This window comes from Cervus canadensis, chromosome 32, assembly GCF_019320065.1.
Source record: "Cervus canadensis isolate Bull #8, Minnesota chromosome 32, ASM1932006v1, whole genome shotgun sequence".
NCBI lineage: Eukaryota > Metazoa > Chordata > Mammalia > Artiodactyla > Cervidae > Cervus > Cervus canadensis.
In genome coordinates, this window is record NC_057417.1 from 35,506,324 (window position 1) to 35,531,964 (window position 25,641).

The following is a 25,641-nucleotide window of genomic DNA, read 5'->3' on the forward strand; positions in this document are numbered from 1 at the left end:
AGCAGTAGCGGAGGCAGCGGCTGGTCTCTGGCAGGATGAGCGGCTTCAGCAGCAAGGAGCGCGTGCGCCCTTCACCCTCAAGTATCGAGTCTTTCTCAAATGAAAAAGGACAATATATCTCTCCATTTCATGATATTCCAATTTATGCAGATAAGGAAGTGTTTCACATGGTGGTTGAAGTGCCACGCTGGTTGAATGCAAAAATGGAGATTGCTACAAAGGACACTTTAAACCCAATTAAGCAAGACGTGAAGAAAGGAAAACTCCGTTATGTTGCAAATCTGTTCCCTTATAAAGGATATATCTGGAACTACGGTGCCATCCCTCAGACTTGGGAAGACCCGGGACACAATGACAAGCACACTGGCTGTTGTGGTGACAATGACCCAATTGATGGGTGTGAATTGGAAGCAAGGTGTGTGCATGAGGGGAAATTATCAGAGTGAAAGTTCTGGGCATTCTGGCTATGATTGACAAAGGGGAAACTGACTGGAAAGTCATTGCTATTAATGTGGAAGATCCTGATGCAGCCAATTATAATGATATTAATGATATCAAGCGGCTGAAACCTGGCTACCTGGAAGCTACTGTGGATTGGTTTAGGAGGTACAAGGTTCCAGATGGAAAACCTGAGAATGAGTTTGCTTTCAATGAAGAATTTAAAGATAAGAACTTTGCAATTGACATTATTGAAAGCACTCATGACTACTGGAGAGCATTAGTGACTAAGAAAACTGATGGAAAAGGAGTCAGCTGCATGAACACCACGGTGTCTGAGCGCCCCTTCCAGGGTGATCCCGCCGCCGCCAAAGCCACTGTGGGTGCTTCACCACCACCATGTGAATCTTCCTGCACAATACCGACGGACGTGGGTAAGTGGTTCCATCACCAGAAAAACAAGGCGATTTCTCTGGAACACACGCTGATATTGCTGCGTCCCACTCGTCGGAAAGTGTTAGATGTCAAAGTAGTAGCTTTTCCAAGCTTTAAATTTATAGAACTAATCAGTCAGATTCTGTTGTCACCAATCCAATATATTCATACGTTATCCATCTAAGAGCATTTGTCATGTCAACTAAAGTAACTTTTAGTTCCTGCTTAAATATCAAGGCTGTTGTAGTTTGGAAGTCATCTGTGACTGAGTATGCAAGATAAGTACATATTGGATGTATATGTTTGCCATGGGTTAGGAAATAAAAATTATTTTGTTTCAAAAAATTAAAAAAAAAAAAACTAAACGTGCTGCTACCATGTGACCCAGCGGTTGCACTCTTGGGTGTTTATCCCAAGTGAAGACAGAACTTTTCACAAGCACTTGTGACACGTGTTCAGAATGATTTTATTCCTCTTTTCCCCAAATTGGAATCAGCCCAGATGTCCGTCAACAAGGAGGCTGTTGGTCCAGCCCCACGCCAGGCACCACCACGGCACCGAGGTCTGGCAGCTGATCCAAAAGCCCCCCTGACACAGTGAGACGAGCAGAACCCTCCCCATCACAGCAAGAAAACCAGCGATCTGCACACTCACGACTTTTCTTGACTCTGTCAGAGAGCTCAGGTTTCAGGGCAACAACTGAAACCCAGGGGACCAGGCGCATCAGAGGAGAGCAGTCCTGAAAGCCCGTGCCTGCTCCGGCAGGCTGGAGCGGAGAGTTGCCGAAGTCACAGGAGCGCAGAGACCCACAGGACGGGCGGGGGCAGGGCCGGCTCTCCCGTGGGCCTCGCTGCACCTGGGAGAGGAGGAGAGGATGCAGGGGATGGTCTAGAAAGGCCAGACTTGGGGGTGCGGATTTGCACAGCACCCCCGGAACCCATCTGCGTCGGCCCAGGGAGGGCCAGCCAGTGGGGGTCTCGTTCCCAGGGTGTGGCCGGTCCAGAGACAAGGTCTCGGGACGAGCTTCTGCCGCCTAAGAGAGTGGATGGTGGGAGAGGCGCTTCAATCTGTTCACTTGTTTAATTGAATTGAACATGAAGGCTGATCGGTTAGAAAACCTTCCCAACGTGCTTTGGTTTCTTAGGCATCTGAACCTTGCTTGGCTTCCTTCTGAAAATGACTCATTATTTGGGTCATTATTTGGGGCCTGACAATGGGAAGAATGGCTTCTCCGGCCTGTGAGCTGGAAACATCCTCAAGACACCGCTGAGAATGGCGGTCCAGGCATCAGCAGGAGGCCAGCAGCGACTGAGAGCCTCTGCCTTTCTGTGCTGACTCACTTCTCAGGACAGCCGTGAGCCAGGCCGACCGCGCGGTCCCCTCCACGGGCCGGGAGGGTGACCAGCTCACCGGAGTCAGGTCACCCGTGTGGGACCCAGGCCCTTCAGGAGAGGACGCGGCTGCAGTTCCAGGGTCGGGCAGCCTGTGGGCGCTCACAGGCCTGGGCACAGGGGGGCCTGTGTGAAGAAGGGGCACCACCTGGGCAGGAGGGCAGCCCTGAGCCCCCGCAGCCCTCCCCCAGCACGTCCGACAGAGACGGGCACAGACGACCCCAGAGAAGAGGAGGAAGACGGGGACTTCATGTGACCTCTGTCGGGTCTTGTTAGCCCTTACTCACACACTTTTGTATGTTGTAATTAAAAGTTACAGAAGGTTCATAAAGGACAGAAAGGTTGAAAATAGAAAATCTCACAGACAGAAGCTGTCCCCCTCTGCAAAGGTGGAGAGAGGACCGGAAGTGCCCTGTTGCTCCACTGTGGCAGTGACCGTCTGCCCCTCTGGGGTCCTCTCAGCCTCATCAATCTGGACTCCTCTCGGGAGGGGGCTCGCCAGGCCTGAATCCCAGGAAGCGAGACCACCGGGGGCCACGCACAGGGGAGTGGGAACCCTTGAGCCCGGCCGTGGGGTCTGCATGGGCTCGGGTGAGGATTGCAAAGGCGTGGGCTCGGGGCTGGGGGGCAGGCGCCCCTGCAGAAGTTGGGGGCAGCCAGGGCTGCTGAACGGGGGGGCTGAGTGGGTGGAGCTGCTGGGGTGCTGGGCCACGCCCCTAGTCCTCACATGGCCCCGCTGTCCGGTGGGAAGTGGACCCGACCTCCGAAACACGTGATCTGCCATGGGAGGGGGGCATGGGAGAACACACTGAAGTCACTCAGGCTGGAGGCCAGGAGACCTTCCAGGATGAGGCTTTTGAGCATCGCCTGGGGTCAGAACAAAGTAAGGGTGGGGTGGGGCCCACAGAAGGGTGGAAGGCGGGGCTGCGGCCCATGGGTGCCCGTCAACCCTCCAGATAAATTCCGTCCTCTCCTTCTTCGGTGCTGAAATATTTACCAGTGCACAGAACTCCTGTTGAACACTTGCTGAACACTGACCCATTGACCCCATGGGTGTCTTTGGGCCCGGGCGCTGCACTGCGTCCTGTCCAAAAGGGTGGCAAGGCCACCTCCCCCCGGCTCCGGGCCTGCCCTGGGGGCTGGCGGGGCCCGAGCCTTGTCACTGAACAGGCAGCCAGCCCTCTCTGGAACCCATGGCAGGCAGGGCTTGCTGACAGCTCAGCGGGCCGAGGGGCCCATCGGGCCAGCAGCTGCAGGTCGTTGCTTCTGAGGCCTTGGATTCTGATCGTGAACACAGGGATCCGGGCGGCGCTTCCCAGGCCGGACTCAGGTCGCCTCTGCCCGAGGAGGCTGGTCTTGCCTTTCTCAGGGTCCCCTCTAGATGGTGCAAGGGAGCCAGCCACAGCGCGTCCGCTGTGGCCTCCCAGGCTCCCCCAGGACAACACTGACCACAGGGCACGTCCCACCGAGTGTAACTGGGGAGCTGCAACCTGGAGCAGGGCGGAACAGCGCTCAGGCCTCGGGGGGAGTGCTGGCCGATCAGAGCCCCCACAGCCCAGCGGGGCTGCTCTGGACTTGGGCGGCCTGCTGTGGGCCCACAGGCCCCCTGCCGCCGCCGGCCCCCTCTTATCCCGTTCAAGCTGCATTCCGGGAGCCGCCCCCTCCTGGGGGTGAACACAGTTCCCAGCCCCCGGCCAGCCTGCAAACCCCTGCTGCTGAACGCCAGCTCCAAGCAGACTAAGAAAGACCCAGGTGTACAAAATAATGTGGACCCTGGGCTGGAGAGGGAGGGGGAAGGGAGGGGTGGGAAGAATCAGGAGACTGGGCTGACGCACAGGCACGGCCGCGTCTGAAACAGACAGGGAGTGGGAAGCTGCGGTAGAGCGCAGGGGTGCCCCGCGGGGCTCCATGCAATGCGGGGCTCCGTGCAATGCAGGGTGGGGGGAGGTCCAGGAGGGGATTGTTGCCTGGAAAATTTCACGGACAGAAGAGCAGGCTATAGTCCACGGAGTCACAGAGTCGGGCATTTGTGAGCACACTCACATAGCTGATTCTGTTGTACGGAAGAAACTAACACGTTACAAAGCAACTGTACCCCAATTTTAAAAGGGTAAGAAAGGCCCCTCTGTGCATCTGGGGACCCCCAGCGTGGGCTCTCCTGACCAAGGTGGGGTTCGTCCAAGCCCTTCCTGCTCCCAGGCTTCTGGGCGCCTCTGCTTCTGTTCCGTTCTGTCTGGGTGAGGGCTGGGGCAGTGGGTTGAGGGAGAGTTTCTAGGGGGGACTGTGCAGGACCCTGAGAGGGGAGCCTGGGGGCCCCTGAATCCAGCAGCCTGCACCTCTGGGCGTGGCCTTTGGGGGCTGGCCCCAAGAATTGCACACTTGGCCTGCTCCCAGGTGGGGAGGCTCTGGGCAGGGCTGGGGTCCACCAGGGGCCTCCTTGTCCTCTGTCTCGGGCTTGTGGGTGGGGGCTGGGAGAGATGCTGAGCCCCCCACCTGCATCTCTGCAGCCGCACGGACACCCTGCATCCCTCAGACCCAGGGGGCAGGGGCTGCGCACGCCTCCCACCCAGGCACTGGCTGACTTGTCCACTCACCTGCTTAATTCAGGAAGTGCTCTCTGCCCTCAGACGGCTGCCAGCTCCTGCCCCCTGATTCTACATAACCAGCTCTTAGGCTGACCACGGAGGGCTTTTGTTTGGATTTCCCCCCATTTGTTTTTTCAGTCGTGCTTGACTTCTTGCCACTTTCTCCGTGGCCCTGTGGCAGGTGCTGTCCCGTAACACTTGTGACCAAGCACACCGCCCAAATCTCGTGGGGAAGCCGGCTTCCCAGAGAGGGATTTAACTGAAAGCCTCTCCTGGCCTGTTTGTGTCCTCCGCCACCCTGGCCCCCCGCAGCAGTCTGAGTCCCAGGCACCAGGCACTCCCGCGATAATTAGGAAAAGTCCCCTCGCCCGGCTGGGCACTGGTTCAGATGGTGAACTGGGCACATTGGAATTCAGGTTCCTGCACAGCCACGCCGAGACGCACACAGGACCAGGCAGGGGGCCCTCGCCCGGCTCATGGCTCAGCCCTGCCCTCACCTCTCCTCCCATCCAGCAGCTTTATCTGCTGTTTGAATCTGTATCAAAGTAATAGACAGACTGTGGCTCAGATCATGAACCCCTTATTGCCAAATTCAGACTTAAATTGAAGAAAGTAGGGAAAATCACTAGACCATTCAGGGATGACCTAAATCTTATCCCTTACGATTATACAGTGGAAGTGACAAATAGATTTGAGGGATTAGATCTGATAGACAGAGTGCCTGATGAACTATGGACGGAGGTTCATGACACTGTACCAGGAGGTGGTGAGCAAGACCATCCCCAAGGAAAAGAAATGCAAACAGGCAAAATGGCTGTCTGAGGAGGCCTTGCAAGTAGCTGAGAAAAGAAGAGAAGTGAAAGGCAAAGGAGAAAAGGAAAGATATATCCATTTGAATGCAGAGTTCCAAAGAATAGCAGGGAGAGATAAGAAAGCCTTCCTCAGCGATCAATGCAAAGAAATAGAGGAAAACAAAGATGGGCCCAATAAAGGACAGAAATGGGATGGACCTAACAGAAGCAGAATATACTAAGAAGAGGGGGCAAGAATACACAGAAGAACTTTACAAAAAATATCTTAATGACCTGGATAACCATGATGGTATGATCACTCACCTAGAGCCAGACATCCTGGAATGCAGTCAAGTGGGCCTTAGGCATCACTACAAACAAAGCTAGTGGAGGTGATGGAATTCCATTGAGCTGTTTCAAATCCTGAAAGATGATGGTGTTAAAGTGCTGCACTCAGTATGCCAATAAACTTGGAAAATTCACAAGACTGGAAAAGGTCAGTTTTCATTCCAATCCCAAAGAAAGGCAATGCCAAGGAATGTTCAAACTACTGCACAATTGCACTCATCTCACACACTAGCAAAGTAATGCTCAAAATTCTCCAAGCCAGGCTTCAATACGTGAACTGTGAACTTCCAGATGTTCAAGCTGGTTTTAGAAAAAGCAGAGGAACCAGAGATCAAATTGCCAACATCCCCTGAATCACAGAAAAAGCAAGAGAATTCCAGAAAAATATCTACTTCTGCTTCATTGACTATGCTAAAACCTTTGTCTGTGTGGATCACATTCTGTGGAAAATTCTTAAAGAGATGGGAATACCAGGCCACCTTACCTGCCTCTTGAGAAATCTGTATGCAGGTCAAGAAGCAATAGTTAGAACCAGACATGGAACAATGGACTGGTTCCAAATTGGGAAAGGAGTATATTGGTCAAAGCTGTATATTGTCACTCTGCTTATTTAACTTATATGCACAGTACATCATGTGAAATGCCAGGCTGGATGAAGCACAAGCTGGAATCAAGATTGCTGGGAGGAATATCAATAACCTCAGATATGCAGATGACACCACGCTTATGGCAGAAAGCAAAGAGGAACTAAAGAGCCTCTTGATGAAAGTGAAAGAGGAGAGTGAAAAAGCTGGCTTAAAACTCAACATTCAAAAACTAAGATCATGGCATCCAGTCCCATCACTTCATGGCAAATAGATGGGGAAACAATGGAAACAGTGAGAGACTTTATTTTTTGAGCTCCAAAATCACTGCAGATAGTGACTGCAGCCATGAAATTAAAAGACACTTGCTCCTTGGAAGGAAAGCTATGACCAACCTAGACAGTATATTAAAAAGCAGAGACATTAATTTGCCAACAAACGTCTGTCTAGTCAAAGCTATGGTTTTTCCAGTAGTCATGTGTGGATGTGAGAGTTGGACCATAAAGAAAGCTGAGCGCTGAAGAACTGATGCTTTTGAACTGTGGTGTTGGAGAAGACTCTTGAGAGTCCCTTGGACTGCAAGGAGATCAAACCAGTCCATCCTAAAGGAGATCACTGGAATATTCATTGGAAGGACTGATGCGGAAGCTGAAACTCCAACACTTTGGCCACCTGATGCGAAGAACTGACTCATTAGAAAAACCCTGATGCTGGGAAAGATTGAAGGTGGGAGGAGAAGGGGATGACAGAGGGATGAAATGGTTGGATGGCATCACCGACTCAATGGATATGAGTTTGAGTAAACCCCAGGACTTTATGATGGACAGGGAGGCCTGGCATGCTGCAGTCCATGGGGTCACAAAGAGTCGGACACGACTGAAAGACTGAACTAACTGACTGAATAGACGGATCCAGTTTCAAAAGTCAAATAACATCCGATCATATCATGGAAAAGAGTGGACCCCTGCCCACGTCACCCCTGTTGCTGAAGCAAAGACCCAGAGAGATCACTTTGTGTTCGTCTCCCCGGGTGTGCTGGGCTGTCATGTCTTGTTTGCACGTTGTCTCCACGTTTCTAAATGGCAAACATTTTATTTTGCAAGTTTTACAACTTCCCTTTTTTTTGTTGTTTTTTTAACCTCCCATCTTCCTGCCTGAGAGAGGCCTTGGGTCTCCCCAGTGCCTTTCAGTTCAGCTGCATCACATTCTCCTTTTGAGGGAGAGAGCGCCGAGCGCTGACGTGGCCGTGACTGGGAAGCTCATCACGGCCGAGTGGACTGTCCTGTTGTCTTTCCTTCCTGGCGTGACCGTCACCCAGACGTCACCTGTCCCTAGGCCTGTCTTCACTTTGACCAGGGCTCCTCCGTCCTGCTCTTCCTGGGTCTGAGCCCGCTCTGTGCCTTTCACTGTCATACCGGGGGGGCCAGGCCCCCCTGCCGTTCCCCTTTTCCTGACTTCCTCCCCGCCCCCAGCCCACCAAGCAGCATCTGCGGGCCCTCAGGGTGTGTGTGCACAGTCAGTTCGCTGCATGTCCATCTGTCCTGCCTCACCTCCCGGCTTCCGGGGGGCGGCCTCATGGGCCTGCCCGAGCTCTGAGCCTCTGACCGTGCCCCCTGTGGTGAGGGGACGAGACACTGTCCTACCAGATGGGTGTCCGTCAGACTCCTTGGGAACCCCTTGCAGTGAGGCTTCTCTAGGGTCTGACAGTGCATCACCCAGTCTTCACAAGAATCCTGTTAACTCAGGTGGACCGGAGACCCCCAGCCCACCTTCACCGGGAGCTCCCGACCGAGTGATTTTCCACCCGCCCCCAACTTGCCCCTTGGCCGGCCGGCCCCACCTCCGGCTGTGCTGGGCTCCCAGCCAGTCCCGGACTGAGGCCCTTTGTCCCGGCTGCACTGAGGCTGAGCGAAGCTGTCTCCAGGGCTTACCTGCTGCCCAGCTCTGAGCCCCCTGGGGCAGCTCCGCGGAGCTCAGGGCCTCCTTTCTGAGGCTGCGTCCCCTCTGGGGGGGAGGACATGCCCCCCAAGTGTGCCCCTTTGACGTGGCCATCACTTTGAGGAACAACGGAGTGGACATTGCCCTTTGGGAAGGGACGTTCCATGGCTGAGAGAATCTTTCTCTGCGAGTGTTCTTCTCCGCCCAAAGCGGGGGTGACTCTGGATTTGGAGAGACTCTTACTGGGGAGAGCACGAATTTAAACACACGTAACCACCACAGCCTTGTCCCTGCTCCCCCTGGCCACCCCCAGAGCAGGCATCCCCCGCTCCCTCCTCCTTCTGTCTTCAGCTCAGGGAGTTCTGGCGGACGGGGAAGCTCTGGGTCGGGACCCGGGTTCAAAGGCCGCTGCACCGGAACACCGCGGACGGGGCGTCTAGACGCAGGCTCTTCTCTGTGTTCTGGGAGCTGGAGACCAGGCCAGGTTTCTGGTGGGTCCTCTCTCCCGGCTTGCGGATGGCCGTCTCCTCCCTCAGTCCCCACGTGGCCCCCATCTGTGTGCCCGGACAGTTAGGGGACAGGTGAGGGAACTCTGGTGAAGGCACAGGGGCTGTGATTTCTCTGCTCGAAGAACACGAGGTTCGGGTGAGCTGTTGGCCGGCAGGCTCCTCCAGGGCCCGGTCTGCCTGCAGGAGATGCTCTGACCCCCTGCATCTGTCAGCGGGGCCCTGGGGGGCTGGGTCTCTCCGGCCACCCCTGGCTCAGCCCCAGTGCGTGCCAGCTCCTGCGGGTGAACACAGCGCCCACGTAATGCCAGCCCTGGAGAGACTCGGGGAGCTGCACTCAGTTCCCTGGAAGCAACCACACCAGGCGTGGGACAGGCAGCCCCTTCTTCCAGGACGGACACTGGCCGTGCTCAAGGGTGGACAGGCTGCCGGGCAGCAGGAATTGAGGGACGCAGATGCCAGTGAGGCCCTAGCTCATATTTGCTGAATCTTTATTGCACTTTTACCACATTGCAAACTATTCCACGAAAATGCCTTGAAGGTAGCCAGCCGCATGACCGGTCGCATGTGCACCAGCTCCAGACAGTGCCATGAGGTCAGCGCGGCGGCTGGGGGACGGCTGGTCCTTCACTTCGAAACCCACGCGGTGTTCATCCCTTGACGCGAGTCTGTGAGGGCCCCGGGAGCCTCCTGTGGCCCCGAGAAGGGAGAAGAGTTTCTACTGCGAGCTCAGTCCAGAGTGGGAGCCCTTCTCAGGACCATCTAGACCAGCTGGGTGGCCCCCATATGTGACCTGTGGGGTGGTCAGGGTCTGTACAGATGACATCTCTATGTATGTACATTTACACCAGGTATAAATACAAAATCGTAAGTAAAGGCTTCCTTTCCGTACAAAAGGGTGCTGGCCCACCACCAGGCCGCCTCTGTCCGTGGGCACAGCGTGCGCCCCTGGCTGCCCGGGTCTGAAGTGAGGCACGTGCCCCGGCAGCCGTCTGCCCATGCGGGCTCATGTCCCGGGCGGCTGGCCTGGCTGCGGCCCGCGTTCACTACCTCCCGGCCGCGGCTCTGTGCTCGGGGCCCAGGTCGTCCTCCACGACGCTGTGCAGCCCGTCCTTCTCCACGCAGTCCCTGACCGCCCGCAGCACGATGCGCAGCCGCCGGTCCAGCGCCTCCAGGTGCGGCTGGAACAGCACGGGGGCCACGCGGTCCGCGTGCAGGGACTCGGCCATCAGCAGACTCAGCCGGTGCTCCTCCTTGGCCAGGAGCTGCAGCCGCAGATACGTGGACCTCCGGATCCTGCCGGAGACGGAGATCAGGCTGGCGCCCGAGGAGCAGCCTGCCTGTGCCCTCACCCCTGCCCCGGATGGGCCTCGGGGGCCCTGGGGAGGGTCCTGCCTGCAGTGGGGTCCGGCAGGCCCCATCCTCTCCAGCAGGAGCGGGGCAGGAGGCAGCCACGGCTCGGCTCAGCCTCTGGGCCAGGGGGACGCGAAGCAGGAGGCTGGGCCCTACGGCCTGTCTCCCTGGTTGTTAAAGGGAGGGGCTGGTTTCGGGAGTCACATAGTGGGAGAGTAGGGGCCGGGGGCCTCGGTGTTGTCCTCTGCATGGAGGGCGGGCCGTTGTGGGGACAGGGAGCTGGGTCCTGGGAGGGGCACCACCTGGTGGGGTGGGAAGGCTCAGTCTGGCCCGTGGCTGCGGGAGGGCTGGGCTGGGGCATCTGCAGGGGCAGGGCCGTACCTGCAGCACTGCTGTAGAGGCACCAGGATGGACAGCTCGTCGTGAGAGTGCTTCCCAAACCTGATGGAAGAAGGGCAGAGCTGGGGGGTGGGCGGGGGACACGTGGGCAGAGCTGCCAGGCCGCGAGGACCCCTGGGCTGGTTGGGGGGCCCGGATCCTGCTGTCCCCAGCCCCAGACGCAGGGCCTGGGATGAGGCAGGTGCTCAGAAGCCATCTGGCCGCTGGACCGAGCAGACACTCGATGGTGACAGGCCGCGGCCTGGCTGGGTGGACAAGGCCCGAGGGCAGGGCAGCCTCAGCTCCGGCCATAGGGGTGGGGTGAGGGCCCCCCACACAGTGCCCAGGTGCCCAGAGCTGATTCCCCCAGGCGTCTGGGCACTTGCAGCTCTGACCGCCAGAGGGACCTGAGCCCTGCACACACACCCGCTCTGGAGGCCGTCCCACAGCTCACAGGAGCCCTGGCCAGGGCCCTGGGTCACCCCGAGGGGCCTTTAGAGGCCAGGGCATCCCTCCCACGGAGCGCCTGCCCCCTGGGTGTGTCTGGGCTGGGGGACAGCGGCCCCTCGCGGTGCCTGGAAGGACTCACCCTCTCCCGTTGTCCAAGTGGATGATAAATGTCTCGTTCCCGAACTTCTCGAAGGTCTCGTAGTGATGGCGGTCCATGTTTCCTGTGGGGATAGGCCTGCTGGGAGCCTGCGCGAGGCTCGGAGGCGAGCCCTCCCTCCCCGTCTGGCCTCCACATGGGGAGCACCGAGTACGAGCAAGACCACGGCGGCTGGACCTGAGCTGGGCATTCACCGGGCAGGCCGGGGGCCCTGGACGTACCCATGAGGAAGTCGAAGATGGTCATGTCCATGACATCCAAGATGCGGTGGCTGCTGTCGTAGGGGGGTGTCTGTTTCACCTCCTCGCAGTAGTCAGGGTCCACTTCCCACCTGTAGGGGAACTGGCATCAGAAGGGCAGGCTTCTCTGTAGGACAAGGAGGCCCAAGCCACCCCCTGGGGCTGCCCGGCTCAGCACAGCGGATCCACGGGGCAGCCAGGGGGCCCAAGTGAGAAAAGGTGTCACCGCAGAGTGAAGTCTCTGCAAGTGACAGCTGCCCGCGGTGGGCTGAGGCTGCATCAACAGGAGCATGGGGCCGGAAGGTGACTGAACCACAACACTGGAAGGCCATGTGTGTGGATGGGCTGGGACAGCACACTCACAAGGATGTCTCCATAGCTGGAGGAACAGCGTCTCTCTCAAGAAGGGAAGGGATCTGAAGCCTCGTCCAATCGTGGAGAGACCCCAGGGGGCAGTTGGCCCCCAGTTCCTGTGTGAGAGGCCCTTTCTGATTACTGGCAGCCTCACACTAGCTGTTGCCGCTCACACTGTCTGGCGTGGACGAGACCCCTGGCTCGTTCTCTGCTGCAGGTCAGGCAGAAACCAGCCCTCCCGAGACCCTGGGGAGGCGGGACTCCAGAGGCCCCGGCCCAGCGCGCCCCCAACGCACTCTGCCTTCTTGCGCTTGTGGTATGAGCGTCGCCAGGGGTTCCGCCAGGTCTTCCTCTTGGCCAGGGACAGGTCGGGCAGGAAGGCGGCCAGCGAGCCCTCGATCTGGTCCGGCTTCCCGCACAGGGCGTGTTCCGTAGAGCAGTAGTACGAGCACTCCCCATAGAAGCAGATGTTGTTGGCTGTGGGTGGAGGGGGCAGTCAGCTGGGGCCCTTGGGCGGGGTCTGCGAGTTGGCACTGTGTCAGACTCATCCCTCCTCGGGCGGGGCCCTCCCACAGTCTCACCCTGGACTTCAGCCACCTGCCCGAGCCCTGTGTTGCAGACCACAGGGCCACATGGCTCGGGACACAGAGCTCAGATCGGAATCTGGGTTCTTCCTCATCACCCTCCAAAGTAAGCCTGGGGTCTGTGGAGGTTCTGTTCAGTCGTTTGCAAAAGGCCCTCATTCCAAACTGAGGCAGCGTGGGGGAGATGATTGCAATCGTGACCAAATAAGCACCCAGTACTTGCACAAGAACCCTTCCGTCTCAGTAATAAAAAGATCACCCAATCTGTAAATGGGCAAAGGAGTTCAAGGATCCTTCTCAAAAGAAAATATAGAAATGGCCAACAAGGACAGGGAAAGATGCTGGGCACCGTGAGTCACCAGGGAAATGCAAATCAAATCCACAATTTCTCACCCACTAGGACAGTTTTGATGAAAAGAACAGATAATAACCAGTGTTGTTGAGGGTGTGGAGAAATTGGCTGCACCCTGATACAGCCGTGGTGGGAATGTCAAATGGTGCAGCTGTTATGAAAAACAGTCAGAAAGTTGGATACAGAACCGGTGACCCGGGCATCCAGCTCCCGGGCACATGCCCACACAGACACTAGACACAGATGTTCCCAGCAGACCGTCCCGAGTCAGCGTGGCTTGTCTGAAACATGGGACAGCATTTACCACAAAAGGAATGAAGTGGCACACCGCATGGATGAACCATGAACATTACAGACAGAGCCAGACACCGTGCACTTGAAACCCTGGGAACAGACAAACCTACACAGAAGCTGCAGGCTCTCAGAGCAGAGGGGAGGGGAGGGTGGGGTGACTTTGAACAGTGATGGTTTCTTTCAGGGTGAGCAAATATCCTGGAATCAGTGGGGACTGTTGCACAACATGGAGAATGCACTAAAAACCACTGAACTGCACACTTCAAACACTGGACTTGAGACGTGTGGGTCACATCCCCACAAGAGGAGAGATTGAGAAGCGCCCCTGTGCGGGGCGGCGGGTGAGTCTGTGCGTCGTTCTCCTACGGAGCCGTGTTCTCGCGCTCCATCACTGCCTTTGTTTGAGGGGGAAACAAGCCCCGAGCCCATAGCCCCTCCACACCGGCCCCCGCCCCGCCAACAGCAAAACCTGCCCCCACCCTGCACCTCAGGGTCCTGCAGCCACTGCTGCAGACCCGGCAGATCAAAGACCGCTCAGCCTGAGGTCTCTTGTGTCGACACGATTCAATCTCAGCCCCGCTTTCAGGAGGAAAATCCTCTCCGAGCCCTGGAATTCGTATCTGTAACCCCTAAGCCTAAGCTGGCTTTAGACGGAGTCATGTGAAGAGACAGGCATTTCCTGGGCCCACAGCCTTTTCCTAGTCAGAAACCCAAACCCTGCCTGTACCGGGCCGTCAGGGTGGGGCTCTGCAGCCCTGTGCGGGGCCAGGGCCTTCACCCCGCTGAGCCTCGGTTTCGGAACACGGGGCTATGCAGCTCTTGACCGGGGGAGCAGAGAGGGGCGGCCCACAGCCCGCCTCGCGCGTGGAGAGGCTGGGCTTGGGGAGGCAGTGCCCGTTCCCCTTGACTGTGACGCCCAGGGCAGCTCAGGGCAGCAGGCCAGACGGTGGGGAGGACCCGAGGATTCAGACAGGAAGGGCTCCCTGGGGAGGGCCCTTGTCTCTGAGGATCAGGGGTCCCAGCCTGCCAGCCTGAGGGTCCCGGAGAATCCAGGCCGGTTCCTCTCTGAATGTTTTGGGGCTTTGCTGGAGGGAGGGGTGAGTCCTTGCCCATCTCCGACGCCCCGTGGGTGTGTGGGGGGTGTCACAAGGGGTGGGGTTGCTGGGGAGGGGTCTGTCAGCTCTGGGAACCCGTCTGGCCCCCGGCGGGAGTCTGGACACTATCCGCAGAGTGACAGAGGCCCAGGGACCACCCCACCAGTCCCGGGCCAGCGTGGGAAGAGTTGGTTTAAAGGTGGCTGAGTGGCGGGGAGGGGCAGGAGAGGCTGGGGGGTGCACGACGCCCTCTCCCCATCCGCCGCGCCCCCTCGCCGTCCCCCCCGCCCCAGTGCACCTCACCGCCCATGGCCTAGAGATGCGCAGGAGGATGCGGGCTGATCTCGGGATAAGAGACGTGGTGACGGAGTCACCAGGAAAGCAGGATAAAGGTGTCGCACAGCAGACACAGGCTTGGCTGCGGGCCCCCACTCAGTCCTGCGGTGACGGGCACTCGGCTGCCCCCACCTGACACTGCCCCCCCCGATGCTGCCCCCGGCTGGCCGGCCACCCCCACCTCTCAGCCCATCGGACACCCCAGTTTCCGCGGGCTGCACACGTCTCCCTGATCTTGACGGACCCTGGAGCAGGGCTACTCAGGGCCCTGAGGCTGGAGGCAGTGGCGTGGACTGGCCTCCCGCAAACTCTGCCTCTGCAGCCCTCCTGGTGTGCTTCTACACCCCCCGACGGGCGCAGAAATGCCAGCAAAGCAGAAACGCTCCAAACAGAATCTGAACAGGCCTCATTTTCTACAGTGAGATCAAAGCTGGTTCCTGTTAGCCTGCTGCTGCTTAAGAGAAAACCAAATGCTTCCCAAGGCTCTCGGGGAGAAATCTGGCTGACGGAGCAGAGACGGTGGGAACAGAAACAGTCTGGGCAGAGAGGGCGGGTGTCGGAGGCAGCAGGCGGAGCTGAGCCGGAAGCCAGCAGCTCCGAGGACAGGGTGCAGGAGCGCATCCAGGTGGGGCCCGGATGCCAAGCGGGGACCCACAGGCCTGGGAGAGCGGGCGGGAGCTGGGGCCCCCGCAGTCCTGCCTCTGGGACTGACCGGGCTGAGCGATGGTGCTGCTCGGGGCGAGGGGGGTGTCAGTGCCCGCAGACGCCGGCATCCGCCGGTGCTCAGGAGACCAGGGAGACCCGGGCCTGGGTGCGGACGGGTGTGAGGGTGGGGCGGGTCGCCAGCATCTCAGATCACCCGCCTAGACTAACAAATGACTGTCTGCTGACCACGGAAAGGAGCCCTTGCTCCTTTACAAACCTCCGTAAGACAACACAGCTCTAGGAACATGGCAGGGGCGCAGCTATGAGGCCCCTGGGCCCCAGAGGAAGGGAAATCCAGCAGAGAAACTCCTTGATTCGTGTCCATTTCTTGAGATTTCAGACTTCAGTCCCTCCCCTTCCTTGCGACAAGTTATTCTGTCCCTTCTGCTCGGTATCATCAACTGGTTCAGAAACCAAAGAGAAAACACTGGACAGGCTGCGGAACTGGTGACTCAGGGTCATGCCACGGCGGGAGAGACAGAGCCCAGTGCTCCCGCCCCCCGGCGAGAGGCCGGTGGAAGCAGTCCCTTCCGGCCGGAAGGCGGGCTATGGCTGTATGGGAGTCGCAGGGCTGGGAGGGGACCCGAGGGATGGACCGGTCACCTTTGCTGTGAGGACGCTCCAGGTGTAGCGAAACCGCTCAGATTCCAAGTGGCAACTAAACCATTTAAAGCTGGGGTGTGGGGATGGGGGGCCACTGGGGGCTGTGTGAGGCTGTGTCCCCTGGACGTGACCGAGGTGGGCACACACCCCCACAGGCCGGCGGGGCCCAGGCAGGGTGGCCGGGAGGACCTCAGACACCCTCCCAACAACGCTCTCGTCCGGGCCCTTGATTTCGTCACGTGGGCCAGACACTTGTTCACAGGGGATGGAGTCCTTTTGCCACGGGGATCCCATCCTGCTCTCCTCTCTATGGGCTCGGAGAGGAGGAACCCTGAGCAGCGGGTGACAAAGACGTCCCCTGACGGAACTAGGGCTGAGTTCTGACCAGCTCATCATGAGGCCGAGAAGTGTGCTGACCTACAAGGAAGGGGCTTCTGGGCCAGCGGATCTTTAGACTCGGCGAGTGCAGGGCTTCGTGTGGATTCTGTCTGTGTGAACTGGCTGGGCAGGTGCCTGGCACGGCTGAGGCGTCTCTGTGGGGTCGGGGAACAGGGCCACACCCTGTGGGGTCTTGGTGGCCCAGCTGGGTCACTCCACTCCACTGTGCCGGCATCACTGGGACAATGCAAAATGTTCCAAGACGAAATACAAGCGACAAAAGCCCCAGGATGTAGGAGGGGTTCCTCGTGGTCCAGCCTTGGGAGGGGGCACCTGGCCAAAAGGGGGTGGTCAGAAAGGGAGCCCCAAGGGTCAGATCTGACACAAGCGGGCAGACAACTCCTCCGTGTATGTGCTGAAGGGTGACACCATGGAGTCGGGGCCTCGTGCACCTGGAGTGGGCAGGCCCAAGGGCGGGGCAGTGCCAACCCTCCAAGGAGCAGTGAGGCTGCCCTGCCCACAGAGCCCTGAGCCACGGCAGGGTCTTTACGGGGTGTTTTTAATCTGGGGGCATCCAGAGGACAGAGGTCCACTCTAGCTGCACCACCTGGAGAAGACTTCCCAGGAGGCTGGGAGTTCACCTCAGTCTTTGGTAGCAACATCTTCCCCAGACCAGGGGTGGTGTTGGGAACAGTGAGACCACCTGGCAGCTCTGAGACTTAGGGCTCATGGTGCAGGGTGACGCACACACAGCCGCCGGGCAAGGGTGACGTGCAACAGCTGAACCAGGGTGACGCGCACACAGCAGCCCAGCCAGGGTGATGCACACACAGCTGCCGAACCAGGGTGATGCGCACACAGCCGCCAGGCCAGGGTGACACTCACACAGCCGCCGGGCCAGGGTGACGCTCACACAGCCGCCGGGCCAGGGTGATGCGCACACAGCCGCCGGGCCAGGGTGATGCGCACACCAGCCGCTGGGCCAGGGTGACGCGCACACAGCCGCCGGGCAAGGGTGACGCGCAACAGCTGAACCAGGGTGACGCGCACACAGCCGCCGGGCCAGAGTGACGCTCACACAGCCGCCGGGCCAGGGTGATGCACAACAGCCAAGCCAGGGTGACGCACACACAGCCGCTGAACCAGGGTGAAGCACACACAGCTGCTGGGCCAGGGTGACGTGCACACAGCCGAGCCAGGGTGATGCGCAACAGCTGAACCAGGGTGATTTGCACAGAGCAGCTGAACCAGGGTGACGCACACACAGCCGCCGGGCCAGGGTGAAGCACACACAGCCACCGGGCCAGGGTGATGCACAACAGCCAAACCAGGGTGATGTGCACACAGCAGCCGAGCCAGGGTGACGCACACACAGCCGCCGGGCCAGGGTGATGCACACACAGCCGCCGGGCCAGGGTGATGCACAACACAGCCGAGCCAGGGTGATGCGCAACAGCACCGGGCCAGGGTGACGCACACACAGCCGCCGGGCCAGGGTGACGCACACACAGCCGCCGGGCCAGGGTGATGCGCACACAGCCGAACCAGGGTGACCCACACACAGCCGAGCCAGGGTGATGTGCACACAGCAGCTGAGCCAGGGTGACGCACACACAGCTGCTGGGCCAGGGTGACGTGCACACAGCCGCCGAGCCAGGCCACTCATGGGGTAGGGGCGGTCCTGGCCCCCCGGGGAAGGGGGTCACCCGGGGAGGGGGGTCACTCGGAGGGGGTCACCCAGGGAAAGAGGTCACCCAGGGAGGGAGCTCATTGGGGAGGGAGGTCACCTGGGGAAGGAGGTCACCCGGGGAGGGAGCTGAGGTCACCTGGGGAGGGAGCTCATTGGGGAGGGGGTCACCTGGGGAGATGAAGAAGGTTCTCCACAGCTTCTTGTCCCTCGTGACGTCTCGGATCTCCTTAGTCATGTTGACCAGCCTGCCGGCCACGGGAGGGACCCGGCGGAAATCCAGGATCCTGGCGGAAGGACCGGGAGAGGCGTCCTCACCTCGTGCTCTCTGTCTGCTCCACCGGATCTGAATGGACTTGCTCTCCTCTGTCAGGCCCCAACCTCCCCCCCTCCCCAGCAGCCAGGGGCCCCGCCGAGCCCAAAAGAAGTCTGCCCTCTTCCGCAGAGCTACCCCAGACCCGGGGCCACCAAAGGAAGGGCCGTTCTGTGGGACTTGTGACCTTGGGTCTCTCCAGAGAAGTGGACACCCCGGGTCTTCTGGCCCTTACTCCTGACAGCCAGCCCACAGCAGCCTGTGCCTGCACGGTGACGATGACACAGCGTGCCTGAGGGAGGACTCACCTGTCCAGGTGGAAGGCGGCGATCTCCGCATTGTGCCTCTCGTAGTCAGAGAAGTAGAAGAAGTCGGGAGGCGTCTCCTGCTCCCTTGTTTGCCTGGAGAGAACAGGACAAGACAGGAGGAGTTTTCATGGCTGAATCCTCCCAGTGGAAAGGGGCGTAGCTCGTGCAGCTCCGAGAAGCTGACTATCAGACTCCCAGGGATCCTGGGAGCAAGTGTTAAATGTAGTCACGGGGAGGGCCCTGCTCCGAGGCCTCTGCTCTGCTGGAGGCAGAGGTCTCACGCCTTCTTGGAGTCTCCCCAAGCTCAGTCAGCCTCCCCTCCCCACCAGCCTGCAGCTCCCAGCATAAAAGGGGTCTTCAGTCCAAGGAATTCAGTCCTCAGTCAGAGGAATTCGGAGTTTGGGTAAAGGTCCTACGGGGCGCATGTGAGCACCCTGAAAGCTCTGCCAAGGCCTGCAGCCTGGCCCATGGGGTTCACTGCAGGCACCGTGTTCTGTACGCGTGAGACCTGCCGGCTAAGCTCTCACCGCGATCTGTTGCCTCTTCCTCAGAGGTGGCTCCTTCCCAAGCCTCCCCTGGCCCACAGTGAGCACGGCCACCCCGTCCCTCGCATCCCAAGCCTCTAGGAAGCCCCGCTGGGCCGGCCGCCCCATCTCCGTGTGCGCGTGTGGTGAGGGGAGCACAGCCCGGCCCTGCCGGGGCCCCACATCCCCCCGAGACGGGAGGACTGAGGAGGTCCAGGAGCCCACGGCTCTGATATCCTGGGCACCCCCGTGAGCAGCAGGCAGCCCCCCCACCCAGCCATGCGCAGGACAGTGCTGAAGGGCGGACGTCACCCTGCGAAAGTCAGTCACCCTGCAAACACAGTGACAGCCGGTGTTTAACCTCACACATGGGGACACCTGCCCCCGTCCGAGGCTGAGCGGGAGCGAACAAACTCCCTGGATGAGATCCAGGTCTGCTTCGGGCCTGCCTCCACCGCCGGGACCCTCTCTTCAGAAGGCACCACCGGGAGGAAGCGCAGCCCTCAAGCTACAAGAATCTGCAAAGGTCACAACCTTTCCCCGAGCTGGGAACACGGATCCAGCCTCCTGTGGCCTGGCCCACACCTCCCCTCAGGGCGGAGGCCAAGGCCAGGCTGGAACGCACCAGCCCAGGAGATGCAGCCCATTTTCCAGGTGACGCTCCCCAGCCTGCTCCCCAGTCTGAGGCCTTCCTCCCCGGTACGCAGCAAGGCTCGGCCAGAGCCCCGGATCCGCCCACCAGCACCGCCAGCCACACGTGCGCAGGTGCTGGGACCACACAGCCACCCTCGGGATGTGAGGCTCAGGCCGGCAGGTTGCACGTCCACTGGTGGGCCCCTCACTCCCTGTGCTCTTAGAGCACCTGACAGGACACACCCTCCTCCACGCTTCCCTGAATGTCACCTGAATCAGCTTTTCCAGGAACCAGCTTGTGACTGGCAAGAGACCACTGCTCACAGTTCCAGCAGGGGTAACACTGGCCAGGGCAGGACTCTGGCTGGGGCAGCCTGGCCTTGCCCCGGGCCCTCTGTGAGACTCACAGGGTTACACGCACGGCTGCTCGTGGCCCAGGTGCAGGCCACCTTGTCCCCAGGTGTGGGTTTCTCCTTCACAGACCCTGGAGGGGGCTGGCACACAGGGGGCTGCAGGGCACCCAGCAGAAGGGAAGGCCACACTAGCAAAGGTTCTGAGACTTCGTGGAGACCGAGTCCGGGTTTCTTGGTGGAATATCCTGATTTTAAATGCTGGCAAGTCAGTTTTTTAAGAAGACGCTGTGGTTCAAACCAAATAAGTGCAGCTCCCTCGCTGGAAGCAGCCCACGGCCCTGTGTCTGCAGCTGCTGGCGGGCTGGGCATTTCTGAGGTTGAAAGCGGCTGCTGACCCAAGTCCCTGGTTGAGCTGAGCACTGTCTACACAGCGCTGGTTCTCCAGAGTTTAACTGGAAAAGGGGTGGTGCAGATTTCAGCAGGTTTCTTTTCTGCAGACCCTCTGTGCGCCTGGAGCATGCAGACCTCAGGACGGCCCCCTCCGAGAGGCGTCTTCCAGTCGCCTGCAAACCCCGCCCCACACGTCCCTGGCCTTTTATTTTCTCAGTCTGTTGTGGAATTAAGAATTATTTTTGTTGGAAAGTATGTCAGAACTCACTGCCAGCCTGTGGCGCAGAGCCCTCCAAACAGAGCCCTTTAAAAAGTGCGGTGCAGCGGGCCCTCAGACCCCGCCCAGGGCTCCCCACCCCGTCCCAGGGTTCCGGTCACCAAGTCTGCTGGGTGTGGCCTGCACTGCCCTCCCCAGCCCCACGCGGTTCAGCAGGACCTCCGTCCTCAGTCACCACCACCACTATCGCTTTGGCCTTTGTCCCTTGCCTTGACCTTGGCTCACCCCAGTGAGGTCATCTGGAATGCAGGTGGCTCTGAGCCCATGGCTCTGGGAGAAGACCAGACACTTCCTGGAGGCTCTGTGACCAGGTTCCAGAACAGTTCCTTGCTCCTTCCCGTCTCCCACCTGGGGGTTTCCCAGTGACCTTCGTCCCTGGGCCATTCACGGGAAGGCAGCTCTGCTTACCCACTGCCGGATGCCCTTCCAGCAGCCCAGGCCTGAGAGGAGACCACGGGGTTCAGGGCTGTGAGTGTGTGGGGAGGGGGGTGGGTGGTGGATGCTGGCGTGTCCAGGGCCCAGCTGCTGAGCCTGGCACAACCTGGGAGTGTCCGTGGGAAGCCGGGGGCCAGGGCACTGACTCCTCTGGGGAGACTAGGGCTTCTTTCCTCATCTGTCTGCCCACTTTTCTGCCACTTTCTGGGTTGCGCTGGGGAGCAGCAGGTACTTTGGAAAAGTACTGAACCCAGCGCACCAGGCAGGAGAGTGGACTCGGCTGAACCAGGTCACCTGGAAGCCTCTTCTTCCTTCAGGTGCCCTGGCAGAAGCTGTGCTCAGGTGCGGGAGGGGAGGCGTGGGGTGAGGCCCGTCACAGGCCTTTTCCTGGGAAGGGGGGCGTGTGGATGTGAACAGGAGGTGCTGTTGGAGTTGGGGCTGGCTGGGCACCCGCGGCTCACCCTGAGCGGGTGGAGGGGGTGTCCGGGGGAGTGGAGATCAGCGTTCCCTAGAGCTCAGGTGTGCGGTCCTCCTCTGCTCACTGGGAGGGACTGGGGCTGATGGCAGTGCCCCCCACCTGCAACCGGGACCTCCTGGGAGGAGGAGCCTTCTGGGGCCCACCCCCACGGAGAGCAGGCAACACCTGGAGTCCCCACACTGCCTCGGAGGTCAGCCCGGCACCCCGGCCTGGGGCCTGCGCGGCAGAGAAATGAAAAGCCTTAAGGCTGACTTCCTGGTAAAACAGCAACTGAGGAATAAGGCAAACCATGGGTTAGGTGGCCGCTGGAGTGAAAGAGGGCCTTGGCAGTGGTGACAGGGTGAGAAGGGGCAGACAGACAGAAGTTGGTGGAAATGAGGAGGCCTCAGAACGTCACACGCCTCCTGGCTCAGAGAGGCCACCAGAGAGCAGGCTCTGCAGGGCACCCTAATACCTTCAAACCCCAGGCCCGTGAAACCCTGCCAGTGCTCTGGGCCTCGTGCGTGTCCTCCTCTCCTGCCTCTCCAGAGGACCACGGCCAAGCCCTTTCCTTTAGAAGGACTTCCTTGAGCTCAGAAGAAAGCACCATAATACCCGATTGTGCTTGTTCAGACTAAAGTGAGACTGACTACTATGCTGACCTCTCCCAGGAAATCTGTGATCTAAATCCCCAGAACCTATGAACATGCTACCTTAAATGGAAAGAGGAACTCTGCAGATGTGATCTAGTTAAGGATCTTGAGATGCAGAGATTATCCTGGATTATCTCCATGGGCCCAACATCATCAAAAGTGTCCTTAAAAGAGGGAGGCGCAGGGAGACTTGAAGGCAGGAAGGCAACATTGATGGCTTTGAAGACAGAGGCTCCGGGAGGGGGTCTGCTTCCTTCTCCAGCGTCCCTCAGCAGAAAGCCAACTCCCTACAGAGTCTCTGGAAGCCCACAGCCCACAGATCCATTTTAGATTCAGACCTCCAGAACCGTAAGAGACTAGGGCTGTGTGGCGTTAAGCCACTACACTTGTGATCATGTTTCAGAGCAGCATCAGGAGACGAATATGGAATCTTTGGCAACAGCACAGCAACACAAAGGACACAGGATTTAGCAACCTTGGAAAGGTTGTGAAATTCGGTCTGTTTCCTCCAGAGCTGGTCATGCTGAAACCACCACACTTTTAAGAAATGACGCAGAAGGTTTTGAGAGAAGGCGCCTCTGTTTCCACAGAAGCCTCGTGGGCCCTCCTTGGGCTGCACGATTCATCCTTGGGCAGCCTCTCAAGGCTCTGACCGTTGTCCCTGTTTTTGGTTATTTTTAATTTTTTGCTGAGAGGCAGGTGGGATCTCAGTTCCCCAAGCAGGGATTGAAGCCCCTTCGCTGGGAGCATGGCATCCTAACCACTGGACTGCCAGGGAAGTCCCCTGTTCTTGTTTTAATGACACAAGTGGTCTGCAGAAACACACAGCTGGAAAGGGCAGGCCCTGGTCAGGAACTGGGTGTCCGAGGCTCTTTCTTCTGGGCTCCCAAAGTCAGACATGGCTCCAGTTGTGGGGCCTGAAAATCTGCATTTCCTCAGGGATCAGAACTACCTCCAGGCAGAGTGAGGGTCGAAGGTGCTGGCCCCCAGCCACCTGGTCAGGCGTCTGTGCTCACAGGGGAGAAGAGGCCACAGCCCCAGAGGTTCAGCAGCAAAAACCATCCCTGTGTCCCCAAGAAAGGTCCTGGCTCCTGGGGAGGACGTGCCCCCTGGGGGGTGCATCTAGTCCCTGCGAAGTGCTGCCCCAGCTCCCACAGGGCTTCACCGTGGTGCCCCCCGGGGCCGCTGCTGGACCACTGTCCCCTCCGCAGAGGAGCAGCGCCCCGGCTGTTCCCACTGTTACCATCAGCATCTCAGCCTTCCTCAACTTGTGGGAAAACAGAGAACTTTTGCTTTGGTTAAAAATAGAGTAAATTGGCAGCTTATGACCAGAATCTGTGAAGGAACAAAAGCCAACACTTAACCGGCTCTTCCTCCGAGCAGAGTGCCCTGCTGAGGGCTTTCTGTGAGCACACTCCCTGGGCTGTGACGCAGAGTGTCTCCCGCCCTGTAGGCAATGACACAGCCAGTGAGGGGGTCCAGCTCGCAGACAGAGGGGCCCCAGCGCAGGGCCCAGCCCATGGGGATCCCGGGCTGAGACACGAGGCTGGGGGTGTCCCGGGCGGGCGGGGGCCCCTCTGCCCTGGACGTCTGGGAGGAACACTGGTGGGGAAGCTCTGCCCACCCAGGCCCGCCCTGGCTGCCACCCTCGCCAGGGTGACGGAGCGGGTGCGCCCCTGACGCCCTCTGTGAAGTGTGGCAGGTACGGTGGCTCGGGAGGGGGGACACCTGCAGGGGGGAGCAGAGCCCCGCGCACCCCGCCCCACCCCGCCAGCCTGTGCAGAGGGGGACGGGGCCACGCACTCCCACGCGGTGAGCAAGAGAGAGGGCAGCTAATCTCAGGTCAAACTCTGGAAAGAAAGCACCTGTGCTCAGGGCACACACATCTGTCACACGTCTTTCCCGTGTCCCCGCCTGTGCCGAGGGCCCCCAGGTGCCTGAGCTCAGGACGGAAGCTGAGGCCCAGACAGCGGGGCCTGCCGCGCGTCAGGCGGGAACGGGAGCATCCCAGGGCTGGTGAGGTGGCGGCGGCGGGTGGGGAGCTACCCCTGCAGGTCCCCACAGATAGCGCAGGGCTCCCGAGGGCCTCCCCCGGGTCCCCGAGTAAACTGCAGATGACAGCACAGCCTCCGCAGAACTCTCCAGAGCCCAGCGCTGCCGCCAGAGCCGCACCCACACAGGCTCGCACGGTCAGGGTTCGGGGGCAGGCAGTCTGACTGGACCCCCTCCCAGGTGAGGTGGCAGGGTGGGGGGAGTCTGCAGACCGCAGAACCCAGCAGCTCCTGTCTCCCCACCGCCTCTGGGGAGGCCCTCTCCTCCTTCCAAGCACTGGGACTACAGTGGGGGGGGGTGTCCTGCAGTTCTGGGGACCAGGACCCAAAATCAGGGCCTGGGTAGGTCACCCCCACCCCAGGGACTGGGGTGCGGATCACTCCAGCCCTGTCCCACTCTCTCGGGGGTGTGGACCACTCCGGCCCCGCCCGGCTTTCTTGGGTCCTAGGTCTGCCTCCATCACCACATCTCTCCTCTGGTTTCTCAAATCCAAACCGAGGACGCACATGATTGCGCGTCAGGTCTGCTCAGGAGTCCAGGTGACCGCCCTGTCCTCGGGCCCTGACCCCCCACTTCTGTGAAGACCCTGATGCTGACCAGGTGGTACCCTGGGGTGGAGGCCACCTTGGGGACGAGGCTCTGGCTCCCGATGGGGGCCGAGCCCACAGGGAGACCTTGCTTCTTGCCAGACGCACCAGGTGGGCGAGGGAGCAGAAGCCAGCCTTTCTGTCCCGAGTCTCCTGCCACTCACACGGCAGACGGCAGCCACCTTGTCATTAAGGAGATATATTAAGCTGTTTAATATCAGGGTTTCAGTGGCAGATGTTCAGGGCGGGCCAGCCGATCCGTCAGTAGCTCTGCTAATTCTGGCCCCTGTGGGGGTGGGGATCTGTTTGGGAGAAGGCACTTGTCTTACTCAGAACCTCGGGCACCTGCAGTCCACTCCTACCATCCTATCTTCCTGTCGAGGAGGACTTTCCTGAAGGCCACGGGCCTCAGGATGACCAACCCGAGGACGGGACTCAGGCACAGAGTGGGCCGCCCCCCGCAGGCCATGGGCCAGAGCATCAGGGCCCAGCGCATCAGCGCCCAGCTCTGACTGGCCGCCATCAGGGGGTCCCAAGGGGCTTCCACCCCACCCAATCCCCCCCCCCCAGGGTCTCCAACAGACAGGTCTTCAAAGTGGGACATGGGACAAGTCGCTCACTTATGGTTGGGTAAAATAACTCAGAAGACACTCAAGTGCCTTAAGGTGGATTTCATGCA

General features: G+C 59.6%; 3 protein-coding genes across 4 annotated transcripts in view; 1 reads left to right on the top strand and 2 right to left on the bottom strand.

The window, feature by feature from the left end:
- On the top strand, positions 1 to 2,398 carry LOC122432907 (inorganic pyrophosphatase-like). The gene is given in 3 exon segments (XM_043455206.1): positions 1 to 402; positions 405 to 954; positions 2,221 to 2,398. Coding segments are annotated over 3 exon segments (1,095 nt in total). The 5' UTR covers positions 1 to 35.
- A 7,092-nt stretch (positions 2,399 to 9,490) lies between these two features.
- The window catches only part of FAM20C (FAM20C golgi associated secretory pathway kinase), a 32,181-nt gene continuing 16,030 nt past the window's right edge, over positions 9,491 to 25,641 (bottom strand). Inside the window, exons 4-11 of one of the 2 annotated variants that reach the window (XM_043455425.1) lie at positions 18,602 to 18,694; positions 18,152 to 18,267; positions 16,333 to 16,626; positions 12,244 to 12,424; positions 11,576 to 11,685; positions 11,337 to 11,418; positions 10,751 to 10,810; positions 9,491 to 10,312 (exon numbers count right to left, since the gene is read on the bottom strand). In XM_043455425.1, the coding sequence (XP_043311360.1) occupies positions 10,063 to 10,312; positions 10,751 to 10,810; positions 11,337 to 11,418; positions 11,576 to 11,685; positions 12,244 to 12,424; positions 16,333 to 16,626; positions 18,152 to 18,267; positions 18,602 to 18,694 (1,186 nt within the window). In that variant the 3' untranslated portion in view covers positions 9,491 to 10,062. The remainder of the gene's footprint in view (positions 10,313 to 10,750; positions 10,811 to 11,336; positions 11,419 to 11,575; positions 11,686 to 12,243; positions 12,425 to 16,332; positions 16,627 to 18,151; positions 18,268 to 18,601; positions 18,695 to 25,641) is intronic. The other variant, XM_043455426.1, reaches the window with a different exon arrangement.
- On the bottom strand, positions 16,633 to 18,145 carry LOC122433023. The gene is made up of 2 exons (XM_043455427.1): positions 17,504 to 18,145; positions 16,633 to 17,399 (listed from the first exon to the last, which is right to left on the bottom strand). The coding sequence occupies exons 1-2, from the start codon at positions 17,957 to 17,959 to the stop codon at positions 17,175 to 17,177; spliced, it is 681 nt and encodes a 226-aa protein (XP_043311362.1). The 5' UTR covers positions 17,960 to 18,145; the 3' UTR covers positions 16,633 to 17,174.

Coding starts and splice junctions, on each gene's coding strand:
- LOC122433023 (XM_043455427.1), bottom strand. CDS start 17,959: ATGAGTGGCCTGGCTCGGCGGCTGTGTGCACGTCACCCTGGCCCAGCA. Junction 17,400..17,503: donor AATCACCCTGGTTCAGCTGT/TGCGCATCACCC, acceptor CTGGCTTGGCTG/TTGTGCATCACCCTGGCCCG.